General features: G+C 43.4%; 1 protein-coding gene across 2 annotated transcripts in view; it reads right to left on the bottom strand.

Moving 5' to 3' along the window:
- LOC146020677 (lymphocyte antigen 75-like) overlaps positions 1–20,261 on the bottom strand; it is a 341,840-nt gene that overhangs the window by 64,338 nt on the left and 257,241 nt on the right. For both annotated transcript variants that reach the window (XM_083153965.1, XM_083153966.1), the window contains exons 40-43: positions 14,369–14,489; positions 12,956–12,991; positions 12,556–12,746; positions 8,735–8,811 (exon numbers count right to left, since the gene is read on the bottom strand). In XM_083153965.1, the coding sequence (XP_083010091.1) occupies positions 8,735–8,811; positions 12,556–12,746; positions 12,956–12,991; positions 14,369–14,489 (425 nt within the window). The remainder of the gene's footprint in view (positions 1–8,734; positions 8,812–12,555; positions 12,747–12,955; positions 12,992–14,368; positions 14,490–20,261) is intronic.

Here is a 20,261-nt window from a genome sequence, read left to right as displayed (position 1 = left end):
GTACAGTAATATATATATATATATATACACACACATATATATATACACACATATACATACACACACACACACACACACACACACACACACATACATACATACATACATACATATATATATATATACACACACACACCAATATCGGAGTAGCACTCCCGTTGCCTGGGATACTTTTTAAGGGTGCCCACCAAGGTCCCGAGACGGCCTCACAACACAAACTCCACGTGGTGGCACTCCGTATAAAGACGTCTTACACAGCAGGGTAACGACAACGTTTCCAGGCTTTATTGATTACCTCTTCATCAGGTCACTTGTCTTACACAGCAGGGTAACGACAACGTTTCCAGGCTTTATTGATTACCTCTTCATCAGGTCACTTGTGACCTGATGAAGAGGTAATCAATAAAGCCTGGAAACGTTGTCGTTACCCTGCTGTGTAAGACGTCTTTATACGGAGTGCCACCATGTGGAGTTTGTATATATATATATATATATATATATATATATATATATATATATATATATATATATATATATATATATATATATATATATATATATATATATATATATATATTTTTTTTTTCTATGATTCCATCCAGGGCTGCTGGTAGCTTATCTGGTTCACTGATGATCCTGGTGGCTCTTATCATCTGAGAACGTGGCAGCGCTTTTTTCAGAGAGCGAGGGTGAAAGCTGTTGTGACGTAATACTGTATTTCTATCGGTGGGTTTCACAAATAGGTCAGTTTGAAAGTGGCCATCCACCAACTTTATCGTGAAATCTAGATAATCTATCTTCTTGTCTGATACGTTATACGTTAACTTGATTGGTGAGGGTCTTGAATTGATGTTCTCCACTAGTTCGGCAACCTCATTGGCTGTGCCCCGCCAGACCATGAAGAGGTCATCTATATATCTTGTTAGGAGTAGGATTTTCCCCTCCGCTAGTGGGTTGTCATGAAACATCGACTCCTCCTGTTCAAACATGTAGATGTTTGCAAAAGACGGTGAGATGGAACTGCCCATGGCACACCCCGATAGTTGTTTATAGAACCGTCCGTCAAACAAAAAGTAGTTGTTGCTTAATATCATTGACATAAGTTCCATATATAGTTCCAAATTAATGTCAGTCATACTGTTGGCAGTTAGGAACTGTCTCATTGCCCGTAGGCCATCAGCTTGAGGGATACTGGTGTACAACGCGGTTACATCCATCGTGACCATTATGGTGTCTTCTGGGACCTGTTGTATGCGTGACAACGCCAGTAGAAAGTCCGTGGTGTCCTAAATATGAGACGGTTGTTGACATATGATGGGTTGCACAATGCCATCCAGAAATTGGGAAATGGGTTGAAATATGGAATTATTGGCGCTGATGATGGGCCGCCCAGGGGGATTCTGCAAGGACTTGTGGATTTTTGGGACAGTAAAGAAAACCGGGACTGTGGGTTGATCCTGAGTAAGTGCTGTTTGTAGCTTTTCCGAGATCAGGCCATTACTGCGTGCTCCAGTGAGAACTAGATCCACTTCTTTCTTGAACTGATCTGTGGGATCGTTGTTCAACAGTTGGTACACCGTGTCGTCAGTCAGTTGTCTGTAAATCTCATCAGTGTAGTTAGACAGATTCTGGATAACCAGTCCCCCGCCTTTGTCGGCTGGTCTGAAAACGACATCTCTGTATGCTCCTAGGTTCTTCAATGCTTGTTGTTCTAAGCGCGTCAAATTATGGTGGGTGGGGTGTGGAGCCGCTAGATACCTTTTAACCGAATCATCCATGAGTCTGAGGTAAGAGGCTATGGAATGGTTGTGGGATTGGGGGTCGAATCTGGATTTGGAATGTTGGCTGAGGAACGATTGATGTGGTTGAACCTCATTGGTGACAGTATGGGCTTGATAAAACTCTTTCAGTCGCAGGTTGCGTCCAAATCTGTTTAGATCGGCTTTCCAAGTGAGGTCGTCGTATGGTGTAGTGGGAATGAAAGTAAGCCCATTGTTTAAGACTTTCAATTCCACCTCACTGAATACTTTATTGGACAAGTTGAAGATCATGGATTCGCCACCCTTGCGGCTTTTGCTGATCCGCGCGTGCTGCATTTTACACTGTTTTTGTATGTTATATTTTGCCTGCACACAGTCACTTAATGTGTGTACATCTCCCCTCCTTGTTTCCAGGCGTCCAGCCCGGCTCGCACCATTCTATCAGCATCCTAGCCGCATCCATGACAACCGCGCAGCGTGCGTGTCACGCTGCGGTCCAGCCCTCCAGGAAACGGGGGAGCTTCCGGTGAAGCTGCCTCCGTCAGCACCCAGCGACCTCCGGGAGCAGGCTGGACGCGCGCGAACGGGAGGAGAGACGTCCCACAACTCACCTTATATAAGGTAAGACACCCATGTACACATTGTTTTTTCACCTGTTTGTACCTTGACAAAGGGGTGAAAGCACCCCGAAACGTTGGTCATCTTCCTGTGAATACACGAGTGATTTTTGAAAGTCCTACGAGTGCCTTTGCCTCTTTTCAGTAGCTTTAACTTCTCTTATGGGCACCGGGGCCCCAGGACCACTGAGGGAGTGCCGGCTCGTCAAACACCCTCTAACCATTGGGCCACACGCTGGTCCCCAGGAGCACGGGCACCCCGCCAACTTCACGGTGAATTACCCTGTCTAAGGTGAAGTGAGCATCACCGCAGCAGCAGCATCAGCCCCCATCAGCCCACACAAGGCCTATTTCTTCATCACGCTTGGGTCACCACCTACATCATGCAGAGCACCACGGCTCCCATAACCAGTATCATGGATGTTCCCCTGTCTGACAGACAAGCCACCCCGGGCTTCCAAGGGATGACGATGGATCAGGGAGATTTCTTCAGCTTTTCTGAGGATGAGTCGGCGCGAGCGCTTTTCACACAGAGCCTCTCTAATATAGAGGAGCGCCCTAACTCCGAAACCCTATACCGTCAATGGCACAAATTAAAGAAACGAGAGGTAGACTATTTGTTACACGGAGTATCCCTCTCCGATTATCTCCGGGAACGCAAGATACCCCGGGGTTTCAGAATACGTAACACCCCCACCATAGGGCGTCAAAATGCCGAGTTCTGCCGCAAGTGGATCGGCATATTAAATAAATGCAGCCATGACTTGATGGTACTAGTGGTGGAGGAGTCCGCCCGGGAGCTGCAAGAGACCAAGAGTAAGTTGGAAAGATTCGAGGGGGAATACAAAGAGGTCCTAGTACAAGACTCAAGCCAAGACTGGGTCAACAGACTCCAAAGCCAAATCGACACGTATCAAAAAGAACTACTTAAGTTTAAGAGAAATAAGTTTTTTATCGTCAAAGACGATTACGACCAGAACCTGGTGTATCGTTGGCTGTCAGGAGCCCAGGTATATGGCAGAAACCAAGGAGGAGCGTATAGATCTAGACCCTTTAGACGCTCCCGAAGTGTCACCCCCAATCAACCTACCCACTCTTCTAATAGTGACAGTGACTTTATGGTTGAACCTGACACCCCAGAGCAGAACGTCCCTTTAGGCCCCACAAAGGCGAAAGCCAGACGAACTCCGGCCAAAGGCAGAGGCGAAGGAAAGCCACCCGCAGGGGTCGCCAACACGCGCGGATCAGCAAAAGCCGCAAGGGTGGCGAATCCATGATCTTCAACTTGTCCAATAAAGTATTCAGTGAGGTGGAATTGAAAGTCTTAAACAATGGGCTTACTTTCATTCCCACTACACCATACGACGACCTCACTTGGAAAGCCGATCTAAACAGATTTGGACTCAACCTGCGACTGAAAGAGTTTTATCAAGCCCATACTGTCACCAATGAGGTTCAACCACATCAATCGTTCCTCAGCCAACATTCCAAATCCAGATTCGACCCCCAATCCCACAACCCTTCCATAGCCTCTTACCTCAGACTCATGGATGATTCGGTTAAAAGGTATCTAGCGGCTCCACACCCCACCCACCATAATTTGACGCGCTTAGAACAACAAGCATTGAAGAACCTAGGAGCATACAGAGATGTCGTTTTCAGACCAGCCGACAAAGGCGGGGGACTGGTTATCCAGAATCTGTCTAACTACACTGATGAGATTTACAGACAACTGACTGACGACACGGTGTACCAACTGTTGAACAACGATCCCACAGATCAGTTCAAGAAAGAAGTGGATCTAGTTCTCACTGGAGCACGCAGTAATGGCCTGATCTCGGAAAAGCTACAAACAGCACTTACTCAGGATCAACCCACAGTCCCGGTTTTCTTTACTGTCCCAAAAATCCACAAGTCCTTGCAGAATCCCCCTGGGCGGCCCATCATCAGCGCCAATAATTCCATATTTCAACCCATTTCCCAATTTCTGGATGGCATTGTGCAACCCATCATATGTCAACAACCGTCTCATATTAAGGACACCACGGACTTTCTACTGGCGTTGTCACGCATACAACAGGTCCCAGAAGACACCATAATGGTCACGATGGATGTAACCGCGTTGTACACCAGTATCCCTCAAGCTGATGGCCTACGGGCAATGAGACAGTTCCTAACTGCCAACAGTATGACTGACATTAATTTGGAACTATATATGGAACTTATGTCAATGATATTAAGCAACAACTACTTTTTGTTTGACGGACGGTTCTATAAACAACTATCGGGGTGTGCCATGAGCAGTTCCATCTCACCGTCTTTTGCAAACATCTACATGTTTGAACAGGAGGAGTCGATGTTTCATGACAACCCACTAGTGGAGGGGAAAATCCTACTCCTAACAAGATATATAGATGACCTCTTCATGGTCTGGCGGGGCACAGCCAATGAGGTTGCCGAACTAGTGGAGAACATCAATTCAAGACCCTCACCAATCAAGTTAACGTATAACGTATCAGACAAGAAGATAGATTATCTAGATGTCACGATAAAGTTGGTGGATGGCCACTTTCAAACTGACCTATTTGTGAAACCCACCGATAGAAATACAGTATTACGTCACAACAGCTTTCACCCTCGCTCTCTGAAAAAAGCGCTGCCACGTTCTCAGATGATAAGAGCCACCAGGATCATCAGTGAACCAGATAAGCTACCAGCAGCCCTGGATGGAATCATAGAAAAATTTGAAGCCAGAGGCTACGATAAAGGTTCCCTACGCAGCCAAAAGGAAGAAGCACTCAGGATCGACCGCAAGTCGCTGTTAACACCAGCATCAGCAGATAAAGAGAAAAGCAAACATGACAGTACCGTTTGTTACGAAGCTAAATACAGCAAGTGCCATTCTACCCAGGGCCACGAAAGCCCTTTGGCCAATTATCAAGACGGACAAATCTTTACCAAGTCTTAACACCAAGACCCCAATGCTATGCTATAAAAAAGGACGCAGCATTAGGGATATCATCGTCCATAATGATATTACCGGCTTCGCAACAGTAGACCGGGGAATAACAGCCAACTTTATGACACGCCCACCAGGCTGTTATAAATGCATTAAATGCACCACTTGCCGAGACATGCTAACGGGACCAGCCTTTATCCACCCCAGTAATGGCAGAACGTTCCAAATCAAACATGTTCTGAACTGTATGTCAGCCTACATCATATATGTCATCAAATGTCCTTGCGACATGTTATATGTTGGCAAAACCATCAGACCAATGAGGGAGAGAATGGCGCTCCACCGCTCGACCATAAACCAAACATTAAATAATAAGAAGAAAGGTCAAGAACAACCGGTAGCCAAACACTTCCTTGATATGAAGCATAAACTGTCGGACCTCAAGCATATGGCCATTGACCATATTCCACCATCATTAAGAAGAGGAGACAGAGACCAACAGTTGTTAAAACTTGAGGCCAGGTGGATCCACAGATTGGGGTCCATAAAACCCAACGGACTCAATGAAAGATTACCCTTGAACATTTTTTTGTAAAAGACTGGGTTAAAATTAGTCCCACTATATGCTGGCTCGTAACAGTGAGGGATTATAAACACACAGTTTCCCCAGTATAATGTCCCATATAGCGTACATACCAATTTAAATCCCAGGGACCATTGCTGCTACATTTGTTTTTAACATTGCACTTTATTATTCATTTTTTATCTTAATTTCCATAGTCTATGTTATCACTTAAAACACTGCAGTCGACTCATTTAGGTCGACGGCATCTCAATTGATACTATCACATTGCATAAACCACAATGTGTTATCCGTTTTTGAACCACATAGATTTTTAGACATATAGCATCCTGCTGTATTTTACACTGTTTTTGTATGTTATATTTTGCCTGCACACAGTCACTTAATGTGTGTACATCTCCCCTCCTTGTTTCCAGGCGTCCAGCCCGGCTCGCACCATTCTATCGGCATCCTAGCCGCATCCATGACAACCGCGCAGCGTGCGTGTCACGCTGCGGTCCAGCCCTCCAGGAAACGGGGGAGCTTCCGGTGAAGCTGCCTCCGTCAGCACCCAGCGACCTCCGGGAGCAGGCTGGACGCGTGCGAACGGGAGGAGAGACGTCCCACAACTCACTTTATATAAGGTAAGACACCCATGTACACATTGTTTTTTCACCTGTTTGTACCTTGACAAAGGGGTGAAAGCACCCCGAAACGTTGGTCATCTTCCTGTGAATACACGAGTGATTTTTGAAAGTCCTACGAGTGCCTTTGCCTCTTTTCAGTATATATATATATATATATATATATATATATATATATATATATATATAAATAATTATATATACAGTAATTATACACAAAATAAACCTCTGCAAGTCACTGCATGTGACTTGCAGAGGTTCCCCCAGAGCTCCGGAGGTGGTAGGAGTGTTTTCCGGGATTGTCTAAATATGATATCTTGTGGTAACCAGCCCACAGCATGTGTCCTTGGGTACGAGCAAATATCGGCTGTAACCTATGAGCTTTTTATTGCCCATTAAAATATTGTGGTTTTACACTATGGAGGGCTCCTCCTTTGCTTTAATTTGACAGATCTACCCCCGTTCCACAAATCCTGGGAACTTTTCTTCTGGAGTGAGCTGCAGTCGGAATAAAAAGGACTTGGTGTTTCCCTAGAGTCTGGTGATCTAGGAGTGTTTTCCAGCTGGTTGGACTAAATTATATATATATACTGTATATATATATATATATATATATATATATATATATATATATATATATATATATATATATATATTCCAAAATTCCCAGCCCTCCGGCATCCTCCTTGGGGATATCTTGCACCGGTACCTCCCTCGGACTGATCCTGACTCCCAATGTAGGCGCTGTAACAGAGGTGGCACTCAGAGACTCCAATAAATTGTTGAAAAGTGAAACGTGCTGTAATCCATAACGGTCAACGTTTCAGGAACTATATCCCCTTCATCAGGATACAATGTTGGTGACAATATACAGATGGAGCCATCCTCATCTAGCCCTTTAATAGGATTAAGTGAGTAATAGGATTACTCTACTAATCCCCTACTGTATTGTTCTATGTATTGTATTGCAGCTGAGAACAATAGGCCTTGGCTCACCATTGCTATCCAGAGATGGCTAGATGAGGATGGCTCCATCTGTACATGCTTAAATATGAACACTTAATAAAACGTAAATAGCACTATGGGGGCATATATGAAAATGGAACTATGGGGGGGTAGTATGTATATGGCAATACGGTGAGGCAATATGTATATGGCACTACGGTTGAGCATTCTATATTTAACTATAGCTGGGCATTATGTATATTTCACTACTGGGGCATTACATAAATAGTACTTTAGGGGGCATTCTGTATATCGCACTACATGGAGCACAGTGTATTTAAATGACACTACCGAGGGGGGATTTTGTGTAAGAACCACTAAAATGCAATGGAAAGGGGGGGTTGGGGGTGTCAGGCAGACACAAAATGTATAGTTACCCATTGCGTCAATACTAATTGCATACAGATGGATCCATTCAGGTGGATTTGCCAGCCGCTGACAGAAGGTGACGCGCGCACATCCCCTCACAAGTGGAGCTCCCCGCCGGTCCCCACACCCGATCCCACCTCCCCGCTAACCCTGCCTGTCTCCCTGAAGCTGAGACGGGCCGGGTTCGCGTCCCCCGCCGGAACGAAACGGCAGAAGAAGCGCCAGAGGGGGCGGTCTGGTGAACCCCGGAGCTGAGCGACAGGCGCTCCGTCTGTAGGTCAGTGGTTCCCAAACTGTGTGCGTCAGGGCAGTTGCAGGGGGTGCCATAGATTGGAGGTCCAGGACCAATTCAAATTATTTAATAAAGATGCTTGTTAGAGCCGTGACACTGAAAATCTACTACAAAGCTTTCAGCAGTACTGTCTGAGATCACTGTATGATCACAAAGTGTGAATTAAACTTCAGCTATAGTTTCCACAGTGTATACTGTAAACCATCTCGTATAAGTCGTGATTTAGGGACCTTATCTGCATGCCATGGATTCTAAGGTTTAAAATATGGATAAGTAAACTTTATATGCCAAAGTTAATATTGTTTAACCGAGTTTGCATCATAATTCATGTAGATTCTTTTTTTGTACACTTACAGACATAAAACTGTGCACAGGAGTTAAATATATAATAAAATTCAATTAATAAAACAATTTCAAATATTACAGAAACAAACCAATCTTTTTAAAAGCTTGATATGGTGGCAGTTATTACAGTTATGATGAAAATGTCTGTATACTTTGAGCCAGTAATGCAATGTGTACTTACAGCTCTTGACTTCTGATATCTAAAGCCTTTACCCACCACCTTTGTAATGACCTACGAACCCCTCGTGACACTTCAACCTGTAAAGAGTAAAAAGAGTGGTCTGAGCATAAAACAATTCTATCCACAGGGAAATAAAAAAGTCCCTCCGCATTGACGGTCTGCTACGCAGGTCTTACCATAGAGCAGCAGTGGGGAACCTCCAGCCTGCGGCCCGTATACGGCCCCCACAGCCGGTTTGTGTGGCCAGCCCACCCACTCTCGCGAGATTTCCCCTGTACTTGCCTCCTTGCACAGCCGCCGGACCACATAGACCGGTGACTCTTAAACTGTGGCAGCCGCTGGAGCGTGGGAGGGCTGCCGCAGGGCAATTTTTTTTTTTTTTAATATATGGCCCCTGAGGCATTTTTCCCCCCAATACAAATGGCCCTTGGCCCCAAAAAGGATGCTTTGCGATCTACAGTATTAAGATGGATGTTCTATTGAAGATGGGATTTTGCCCATAGTAAGCAGTCAGATTCTACTTGTTATTTATTTAGTACCTTCTCAAAGATAATAGATGAAATTTGATTGGTTGCTATGGGCAACATCCCATCTTTAATAGAATTGAATTAGGCCCTTAGTCCATTAGTGGCATTCAAGAAGCAAACTAACTGCAGAGAGGGAGATGAATAAAGCCTAGGAGAGAGTAAAAGTACCAGCCAATCAGCTCCTAACTTCTATTTCAGAGGCTGTTTAAAAAAAAAAAAAAATCAGGAGTCTATTGGTTGGTTATTTTTCTCTCTCCATATTATCACTCTCCATTATTTGATACATCTCCACAATAAAATGTTACTATACATGAATTCAGGGACATATCAAGAGAATAGGAGGCCCATGTTTAGGCTAGCTGGAAGAGCAATAGACTGAGGTGACTAGGCTGTGCCTTGCATTGCCCCAGTGTCTAGTGTGTATATGCAGATCTCCAGGAAAATGGCCACCTCTCCATTTTCTGTTCCATTTTCCAACTGCGCAGACCATCATTTTCCTGGTGGTTTATGCAGAGCTGCGGCTTCCAATGTGCAACTCTAGAGAGTAAATATAGAAAAAATGAGTGCAGAGTGTGCGATGTGGGCCCCCTGGAGTCCACGTGCACCTCACACACTGCACCCATTATAGTGCACTAATGGTAGGTTTAAAGAGAATTGGCTTTGATGACACAAATGCTGTCTTAAAAAGGGAGAGTTGCATCCACTGGATCTTTAAAAGCACTGTGGATTGTGGAAATATTGGCTACCTGGCAAGTAACAATAAGAAAGGTATCAAGACCTCGAACGTGTTGTCCATGTCAGTCTAGTTGTTGACCAAGACAGAGCTGAAAGACCACTGCTTGGCGACAATCAGTCATATGTGCCAAAAATGAAAACGTCATATCAAGGAAACCGTATTGGTATTGTGCACTGCCTGTGGTGGAAGTGCTTGGCCTGTCATATCTCTACTCCTACTGAACTTGTGTCTGGCAATTATCAAAGGCACCAAACCCATTTCCATGAACAGGACAAATGTTCAAGATCAGTAGGGATCTGGCTGACCAAGCATGTCCACCACAGGCAATGCATAAAACCCAACTTGTTTTCGTGACCCGATGATATCACGGTACAACCCGACAAGTTGGTGATGAATGTTCCTTTTAGATGCAGAAATCTTATTATACTACGCATGTCCATGTTTTACACAGCCCCATCTCACACCTGATGTTGGGACAGTATGACTGATATGAAGCGCTTGGTCTGAAGAGGTGGTCTGAAGAGGTTGTCTGAAGAGGTGAAGAAAGCACCCTCTTTGTTTGGGGGCACACTTGTTTAAAACATAACATTTAATAATATATTTTCTTAAAAGATGATTATGGCGATTTTGTCATAACGAGACAAACACATACACACATGACATGCGAAACATGCACACAACATACAATGTATCAATGATCTCTGTCGAATGTATACAAGTCGGCTTTATCAAATGATAGCGTACTGAAATAACCAATCAGAGTTCACTATTCTCACTATTTTTGTTCTGACGGATATATCTTTCAAAGATAGATAGTCCCCTAATATCTGAGAGGATCTATAGGGATTGTATGGAGATAGACGCAGTATATTTTGTCTTTAATAGCTCCGTACAGACCGCATGCGCGCTGGTTGCCGTGGTTACGTGGCAGCTCCGGGTGGCGTTAGCAGTTATTCTGGCAGTGTTATGTGTTAAACATGTGCGTGCTGGTTGCCATGGATTCATGGCAGTGGCAGGCAGCACGGGTATGTAGTTGCAGAGTAGTTTGTAGTGTGAATCCTCTGCTACTGATTGGATGAAAGGGGTCACATGATGCCATTCTGTACAGTGACCCGGTGTGACTTTCTTTAAATAGAGATTTAGCTGTAGCTGTAGATAGTGCTGCCGGCACTCCGGTATTATAAGTGTCCATATAGTCATTCTGATATGACACGAAACATCTCATCTTTGATCACTGAATTAAATATATGTTAAGTATTTATCATGTTGTGTTGTTGGATTACTGAAAAGAAGGGGGAGGGGTTTAAAGCAGATATAAAGGATAAAACTTGGGGGTGGGGGGGGGGGGGGGGGGCCTGATACTATGGTATTCGTTATTTGGAGTGCAGGTGCATATGTAAATATATAATGACCGTGTGTGAGTTTGACCAGCAAGAGTGGTATAAAGAGAGTGATAGGTTATGTGATGGACAAATAATTAGTAATGATAAGAAGTGTAAAGAGGTGATATATAGAGGGAGTATAGTGTTCATTCTAGCACCCACTATCTTTGAAAACCCATGCAGTTCCTCTTTCCTGCCTGGGGTGTCGCTGTCTGCTGTACAGTGTGGTCTGTATATCAGCACTGATATGCAAACCAGACCTGCGCTAGAAACACCACAGCAGACAGCGACACCCCAGGCAGGGAAAAGGAACTGCATGGGTTTTCCAAGATAGCGGGTGCAAGAATGAACACTAGAGTAATTGGTTATAGGATGACCAGATAAATAGCAAAAAAGTGTTAACGGCGATATGTAGGTACTTATAAGGGTGTGGGTGAGGGAGTGAATGTGATGTTTAAGGTATTAGACCCTATGTGTAAATGGGGGGAAGGGGAGGAAAAGAAAAGTATTGGGAAAAGGGTGGTATGTTTAAATATATATGTATGAGTACATCTGTCCATGTGAGTACACTAGTTATGTATCCACACGCACTGATGTATATTGGCATCTAATAAAGTTTTAGCCCACACACTTGGTTAGGCACACAGGTCAGACAGTGCGCTTATGGCACATAAGTTCTGAAGAATATATACAACAAGGTGGTTTCTTATGAGTTCTAAAAATAAAAAAAACAGTTGTATTGAACAATAGATATTAGGGGACTATCTATCTTTGAAAAATATATCCGTCAGAACAAAAATAGTGAGAATAGGCATTTGATCCTACATTATTGTGACTCGTATATTCGCAGTCCACCATACCTATTGCGGTATTTATTCACTGTCAGATTGGCAGTCCTTTACTTATGAGTGAACTCTGATTGGATATTTCAGTACGCTATCATTTCATATGAAGCGCTGTCTAATGGCTGACAGGGGAAGCAGTGGTCTACCTGCTCCATCCTGTTGGGAAATTAGAATGAAATAGAGAAAAATACACCTTGACTTACTTCTTTTTTGAAGACCTTAGGCAGGAGATATTTCATGAATTCCTCGTATGTAAATTTACCATGCGCACATCAAACACCAAGCTGTGGGCAAGCAGTTCATACAACAATAACCCAACAGAAACATTTACCTTAGAGTATGTGGTGTTCCTTAGGTGTTTCTGTATGGCATTCTTTTCGGTGTTGGACTCTATAGTCGCCAACATGCTGCCATTGCTGGCACAATACAATTCTGCTTCCTTGTAGCCAAGTTTTGTTTCCCACACAAACCAATACTCAGTACCTTCAATAACGACTGGAGGGCCCATATTAAGTCTCCAATCTAAAGTACCAGATAGAAATCAATTGCATAAACATGTATGAAGCAAAAGTTAATTTAAACAATACAGAATACTTGGGTACCGATTACTAGATTGTATAAGTATTTTGTCTACTATTAAAAAAAGGTACCACAACTGTAAGCGTTCCACTATTAGGTGTGAAACTTCGGGATGGTGTTTTTATCAAGAATTTTATCTGCATTGTGATTACCTGGTTGATACCACTCTGGACTCTTCAGTAAAGCACCTTAAATAATAAAACAAAAAAAATGTTGAAAAAGTATATACATTGGACTTTCTAAATCCTATATACAACTTGGAGAGATGATAACATGAAATATCTAGTGGTTTTTTATCACTCGCACTAAAGATTAGCATCATAAAGACAATTTTGGTGGACCTGCTCAGATGGCAATCTAATCATATCTCCTTGGTTTGGTAGCATAATAATTAAGAAAATCAATCTTCTACCACTGCATCATTATTTATTTCAGATGCTGAATAACACTGTATCCCAACTTCATAAATGGCTTGTCCAGTTTGTTTGGAGGAAATGGGGTCACCAGAACAAACATTTTTACATTCACAAGGACAGTCTTCCAATGATGGCTGGAGGTTTCCTGATATTAAATTGTATTATTTGGCTTTGAGTCAGGTAGAATTAAAATCTGCTGCTTGTAAGCTTATCTCTCTTTCCTCAATATTAGGGATTTCTTCGAAAAAGTGACCATTCGCTGTTTCTTCTCAACCAATAGTCTCCTTCACTCTCACTATATGGGAGCAATGCATACATAAGTTCAAGCTTCTCTCTACCCCCCCTACTCCTCTCAACCATCTGCTGTTCACCCCTGGTATCACTGCATCTTCTGCGGCACCTTGGATTTCTAAAGGTATCAGATTTGTGGCAGACATTATGGAAGGAGGTACAATTATGAATCTGGGTCACTTACAAAGTTAATTTACTTTCCCAGATATGAATGTTCCTACTTATCTCCAAATAAAACACTGTTGTTAATTCCCTCTGCTGTTCTGTGCAATCCCTCATCTCTCCATTAGAACAGTGGTGTTTAAATAACTCCCTCATGCAAGGTTTGATTTTGTCACTTTAGGTATGATTATTGCATGCTACAGAACCCCCTAGTCCAAAATACGAGTGGCAATGGGAATCGTATCTCAGGTATACCCCAAAAGAGGGATCCTGCTCAGTAATCCCTTATAGAGTCGCCAAACCTTCCATCGCTATGCAAATAAAGGAAAATGCCTATAAAGGTCTATATTTGTTGGTATATGGTACCTGCCAGACTAAATAGGCTGGTCACTCTATCACTTCTATATGTTTTTTTGTGATGATTATACTTCTATAAAAAAAAAAAAAAATAAATACCTATATCGTTAGTCTGAGGCACTGTATGCAAATATATAGAGGGAACAGATTCAATGGGTATGCATTTTTACTGCTATAGCTTTTGCAGCAAACAGATAGCACACATTGAAATAAATTTAAGATATAAAAAAAAAAAAATCATTGAACTTTTACAGTATATGCAAGATAAATGGATACAGATCTTAGGAGTTCCCATTGGCATTTAATGTGCGAGCCAATGCTTCCATGCAGAACACTTACCTTTGGGAATCTGACACACCCACTCAAGTCGAGCATCACAGTGGAACGGTTTCAAACTATACTCCATCTCTCGGATCGTGTCCAAATGCCACCACAATGAACTTAATTTTGGAAGATTAATCTGTTTATTCAGAAACCCAAAAATAATTGATTTACCCACAAAACAAACAATTCACATTACAATATGACAGCTAAGGGACTAAAAAAATGACACATCTGTGCTACATTTCTGCTACTTCATGTTTGGGAGGGAAAAAAATGCAATGCCAACATTTATACACAGTCCCGATGTTTTATGTACAAATCAGATTGTTGGCGGGGGGTTCTGCTTGTGTAGGACCCATTCCGTGCATGTGTAACGGAGGTCCTGCGATATCACTTGCAGACTCGCCTTAGCCGCATCAAGACTGATATGCTGCAGCAGTGGGGGTGGTGACCGGGACTGTTTTGTAGGCATACCAAGCCCAATTCTGTAAGCCAGTTGAGTAAGGCTCAGCTTATGTAGACTGGTAGCCAGTGGTGCTGATGGTGAACAGATTCTGCATCCGTGGATGAAGCATTTGGAGTGTAGATGCGTGCATGAGACATCTTTTCCCTAAATGTGCCTACTACTGCATTTGCAGATCAATTGTATGGTATTGAAAATAATAATGTATTAATCAGAGTCAGGCCTATTGATCATTTTAATGCCGATATATAAAGCACATTAATCGCAATCAACAATCACACATATAAATGTATATTATATATGTATGAATGGCGGGTGACTGCCAGCCTAGGTACTCACGTCCAACATACCCATGAATTAAGGCGACAGTGCAAAAAATTATTAAGATTTCCAAATGTGTTACATTGTCAATATACAAACAAGTAGATACAGTACACAAACATATTCTAAACGTGCAAAAAAATTAGATACAATGTAAATATTCAACATGCGTATTGAAAGCATTGTAGCGAAGTGCTGCTTCCTGTAAATCAGGAACACTCATTGTCAGCTGTCAAGACTGAAAGCTGTAACATGGAGAGTAGATTACTGCTATACACTATTATCAACTATTGGAATTGTATTGAATAAACCAGAAAAAAAACTATACACAAAATAAATTATAGGAAGACACTAATCAATGGAAATAACACTGGCTGGAGAGCAAAACAAAACTAGCCGGCATTAGATGAAGCACTGAAGTCCCAGGGATTCATTTAACTCATTGGGGCTCAGGGTATCCAAACATATTATCCATTGAGATTCTAATTTCAAAGTATTTTTGATCTGTTCCCACCTCAAACCAGGAGGGACGGACATGGTCGATTATTCTGTATCTCAATGTATTTAAATTGTGTTTGGAGTGAGCAAAATGTCTGAGACTATGGGCCGGATTCTGATTCACTCACAAAAACAAACTCTCTCTAATGGACAAAACCATGTGCACTGCAGGTGGGCAGATGTAATATGTGCAAAGTGTTAGATTCGGGAGGGATTTGTACTTCACACTGATATCTATATTGCAGTGTAAAAATAAAGCATCCAGTATTTACTCTGCACAGAAACAAAATAACTCACCTAAATCTAACTCATGGTCTTGTCCATTAGAGAGAATTTGGTTTTGCAAGTGAACCAGAATCAGGCCCTATAGCCGCAGAGCGGTGTTGTGTTATCCGTTCCTTAAAGGAACAGTCAGTTTTTCCTATGTACATCCTAGAGCAGGGGTGGGGAACCTCAGCCCCGGGGGCCGTATGCGGCCCCCGTAGCCGGTCTGAGTGCCCCTCCAACCCGCTAGGCGGCTTTGCCAGGAGTCAAGTACAGGTGAATTCTTGCGAGAGGTCGGTAGTTCTAGCGAGATTCCTCTTAATCAACAGCAGCTGGAGACTTGTCAGTCCTATTCAGCGGCAGCCGCCAGAGCGTGGGACGGCTGCAGCAGGACAATTTGTAAGAAAATGTTTTACATATGGCCCCCCAAAAGATTTTTTCCAAATACAAACGGCCCTTGGCACAAAAAAGGTTCCACACCCCTGTCCTAGAGCATGGGTATCATATACAGTAAATTACCTTGGTGTCTGTTACACCACCCTGAGTTCCGCAGGGTATTGCTACTTTTGGGGAACTGTCCTGTCGATGGAAGGCACCCCTCAACAGACCAGTGAGTGCCTGATTCGACTAATTAAAAACAGCACTCAAGGCCCTGGCAGTAATGAAAAAATAAACTTACATATATTTAAGAAGCAATCAAATAGCCATACGTAGCAGTTATCCTAATTAACCAATGGTGTGCCAACTGACCATGGAGACGGAGCTAGAGATATAATACACACACACACACACACACTTTCAAAGTCAAGGACGGCACTCAGGAGACTTGAGATATGGTGCAAAAAGAAATGCTGTATTTACATAGCAGCAGTCGTCGGAACGTATCCCCTTCCTTAGGACTCACGAAGGGGATACAGTCCCCAAAATGTAGACGACTGCTGCTATGTAAATACAGCATTTTTTGTTGCACCATATCTCAAGTCTCCTGAGTGCCATCATTGATTGCGTAAGTATTGATAGGAGGCATATACCTCTGGAGCAAGATTGCCCAGTTGGAACGGGCTATACCAGAGTGCCGGGGATCAGTGCATTTATGAGACATAGAAGTGAATTGGATGCATATGCATGGCGACAGGACCACACCATGCGTGTTGCTGCATCTCCGTGGACTCCAATCTATCTACATTCCATTCTCTCCCCAAACCCACAAGTAGTTTTGGTACTCTTTACTTATCACGGCGCCCATCGCGGGCATTGAATGCACTAAAAAATCGGGTGCGACGCGACCGACGCGATGCCCGCGATTTCCCATAGGGAACAATGTTAAATGTCTCAATTGACCCGATTTTCCTGTTCAATGCCTCAATTGACCCGATTTTTCCACAGGAAACAATGTTAAATGGCCCACAGAGGCCAAATAGGCACCCTGAAGTGTGAAATGGCCCCCACAATTGTTAACACCACCCCACGATCAACGTGAACCCGAAGCGTGGCGAGCCCGCGAGGGGCGGCGGTACGCGTCCTACGACCTTTTCATACCCCCACTATCCACGTCGGCGTGGAGTTGAGAATAGAATAGTGTGGCGAGCGCAGCGAGCCACCGAGCCCGAAGCGCGGCGAGCCCCGCGAGGGGACGCGGATACCTGTGAAGCCCGCAAAGGGACGCGTTTACCTGTGAAGGTATCTGCGTCCCCTCGCGGGGCTCGCCACACTATTCTATTCTCAACTCCACGCCGACGTGGATAGTGGGGGTATGAAAAGGTCGTAGGACGCGTACCGCTGCGCTCGCCACGCTTCGGGTTCACGTTGATCGTGGGGTGGCGTTAACAATTGTGGGGGCCATTTCACACTTGAGGGTGGCTATTTGGCCTCTGTGGGCCATTTAACATTGTTTCCTATGGAAAAATCGGGTCAATTGAGGCATTGAACATGAAAATCGGGTCAATTGAGACATTTAACATTGTTCCCTATGGGAAATCGCGGGCATCGCGTCGCACCCGATTTTTAGTGCATTCAATGCCCGCGATTTTTTTACCTGCGATGCCCACGATCAAAATCGTGGGCGCCGTGCTAGGTAAAGAGTACCGTAGTTTTTTTTTTTTAATTCTTGGCCCCAAGCAGGTTAAAAGATTTAAATAAAGAAATAAATAATTGGTTACTAACAGTTTCTTTCCCTGCAATAAATGCAAAGTCTGCCAATATGCCGATGGAGAGAGGCAGGCATTCTGGAATGCAGATCATACTAAAACTTGGAAAATCAAAAGCTGTTTAATTTGCTTATCCATTCATAAATGTGGATGTGGGAAGATATACAGCATATAGGCAAAATAAAAAGGCAGTTAAATCTCTGTATTCTAGAACATACTAGAAGTATCAGGAATAAAACAATCGAGCCCTGAATGTGTCCAGATGTTTTGTATCTTATTGTGGATCGGTTTTGGAAATTTTTTAATTTAAAGCCCCCGAACAGGTTACTTTGGACAAAAGGGGGGTGATATATTAGCATGGCCACCACTAGGCAGTGTTAGACATTTGCCTAGGGCGCCGGCCGCTGGGGGGCAGTAGTTGGGAGCAGGGCAGGAGGGATAGCTGGAGATCTGGCTTTGCGGGCAGGAGGGAGGGCTCGCTGCGCTGTGTGCAGTTCAGTCCCGGTGCATGTTAACTGACATCTTCCTCCACCCGCACCGCATACAGCCGCTCAGCCGGGCAGCGTCTGAGGGTGAGCCAAGTGCTCAGCGCTGCCCGGCTGAGCGGCTGTACACGGTGCGGGTGGAGGAAGATGTCAGTCACACTGCGCCGGGACTGAACTGCGAGGCCTCCCTCCTGCCCGCTAAGCCAGACCTCCAGCTCTCCCTCCCTCCCGCCCGATGAGCTAGACCCGGGTGAGTAATTATATATGCACTGGAGGGAACAGCACGGCGGCCGTATCCCTCACCCCCCCCCCCAGATCAGTGCGCCGGCCGTATTCCTCCCAACCCCCCCACCCGTGGAGCCTTGCACCGGCACTGTATATTAGACAAACTCAGCAAGAGAGAGACATTCTGGATTTAGAACATGAAAACACTATCACCAGTTGGGCTCAATAAGTGGTTTGACTTCAATCCGTTCTTACGCTAATTACAGTTGATATGGTCTCCCGTAGGTGAGACGCTGTTGTTGGGCTGTTGGCCCAGGCATCTTGCTATATTCGGGGATGATTCTGATAGACGTGTGGAATAAGCGGAGGTATGAGCGGTGTTTTTTAGGCCACTGACGATATACATGGAAATTATCTAGTGTATTCCCTCCCTTCGTGACAATGTAGCTTTCGCTACATTGCATCCTTAGTACTATATTATATACTTTGGTCCTTTTACTTTTATTACTTTTTACAGATAGTGCAAATGTAATTAGAGATGTGCAGGTTCTGATTTACTCTGATTTCAAAGCAGGATCTTATTGGCTATCCCAAATCACATGACAGTTGTTGACAGTTGATAGCCAATAAGATCCTGCTTTGAAATCAGAGCCCAAATCACATGACAGTTGTTGACAGTTGATAGCCAATAAGATCCTGCTTTGAAATCAGAGTAAATCAGAGCCTGCACATCTCTAAATGTAATACATATAATGTTTGGAATTTTCTCTTTTTAAATCGATAATCTATAGATATACGAATTTGGTTATAGTTCTAACCTTTGAATATTTTAAATAAGATTCTACTGCTTTTCTGTTGTTTATGTTCAGAATGTCGGATATATCCTCCCAGCTCCCTGTATTTATTTTACTTTTAATTTTTTAGATGATATTTCATTTAGTGTGCATTAAACTTTATTTTAAATTGTGTATATTAAATTGTATTTGAGTGTACTGTATGTGATATTATGTACATCCAGCTAGCTGAAGGACACACATACTGCACATGAGGATTTGTAATTGTTCTTATCCTACATATATTCTACAGGAGGTGCATCTTTACCACTAGGACGGTGCTGGAAGCCACCTTCTTTCCTATTGTGTCCACACGGCTTGTCTTTCAAGGCATAATAATTATTTCTAAGCCTGTTCAACTAAACACCAAGTAGGGAGACAACGATACAGAATTCTAATAAACTGAGGCTTATAAAATCTAGGTTGAAATGGTCAGAAAATTCAAGGAGATTTATTACCCCTGATGAAGTCTTGTGATAGCTGAAACGTGTTGGGTCATGCCACATCTTTGATTACAAACAACTGTTAATACGGAAAACTACTCCAGCCACAAGGAGCTTTACATAGCTTTTTTATTTTGTATTTTTAATAAATGTCGGTACTCTTTACTTAGAAGGGCGCCCATCTCGGGCATCTCGGGGATTGAATGCACTAAAAAATCGGGTGCGATCA

The sequence above is a fragment of the Crinia signifera genome, chromosome 7, assembly GCF_055691185.1.
Source record: "Crinia signifera chromosome 7, ASM5569118v1, whole genome shotgun sequence".
NCBI classification, from domain to species: domain Eukaryota; kingdom Metazoa; phylum Chordata; class Amphibia; order Anura; family Myobatrachidae; genus Crinia; species Crinia signifera.
Note: the sequence above shows the minus strand (reverse complement) of the source record. Positions and strands in the feature narration are given on the sequence as shown.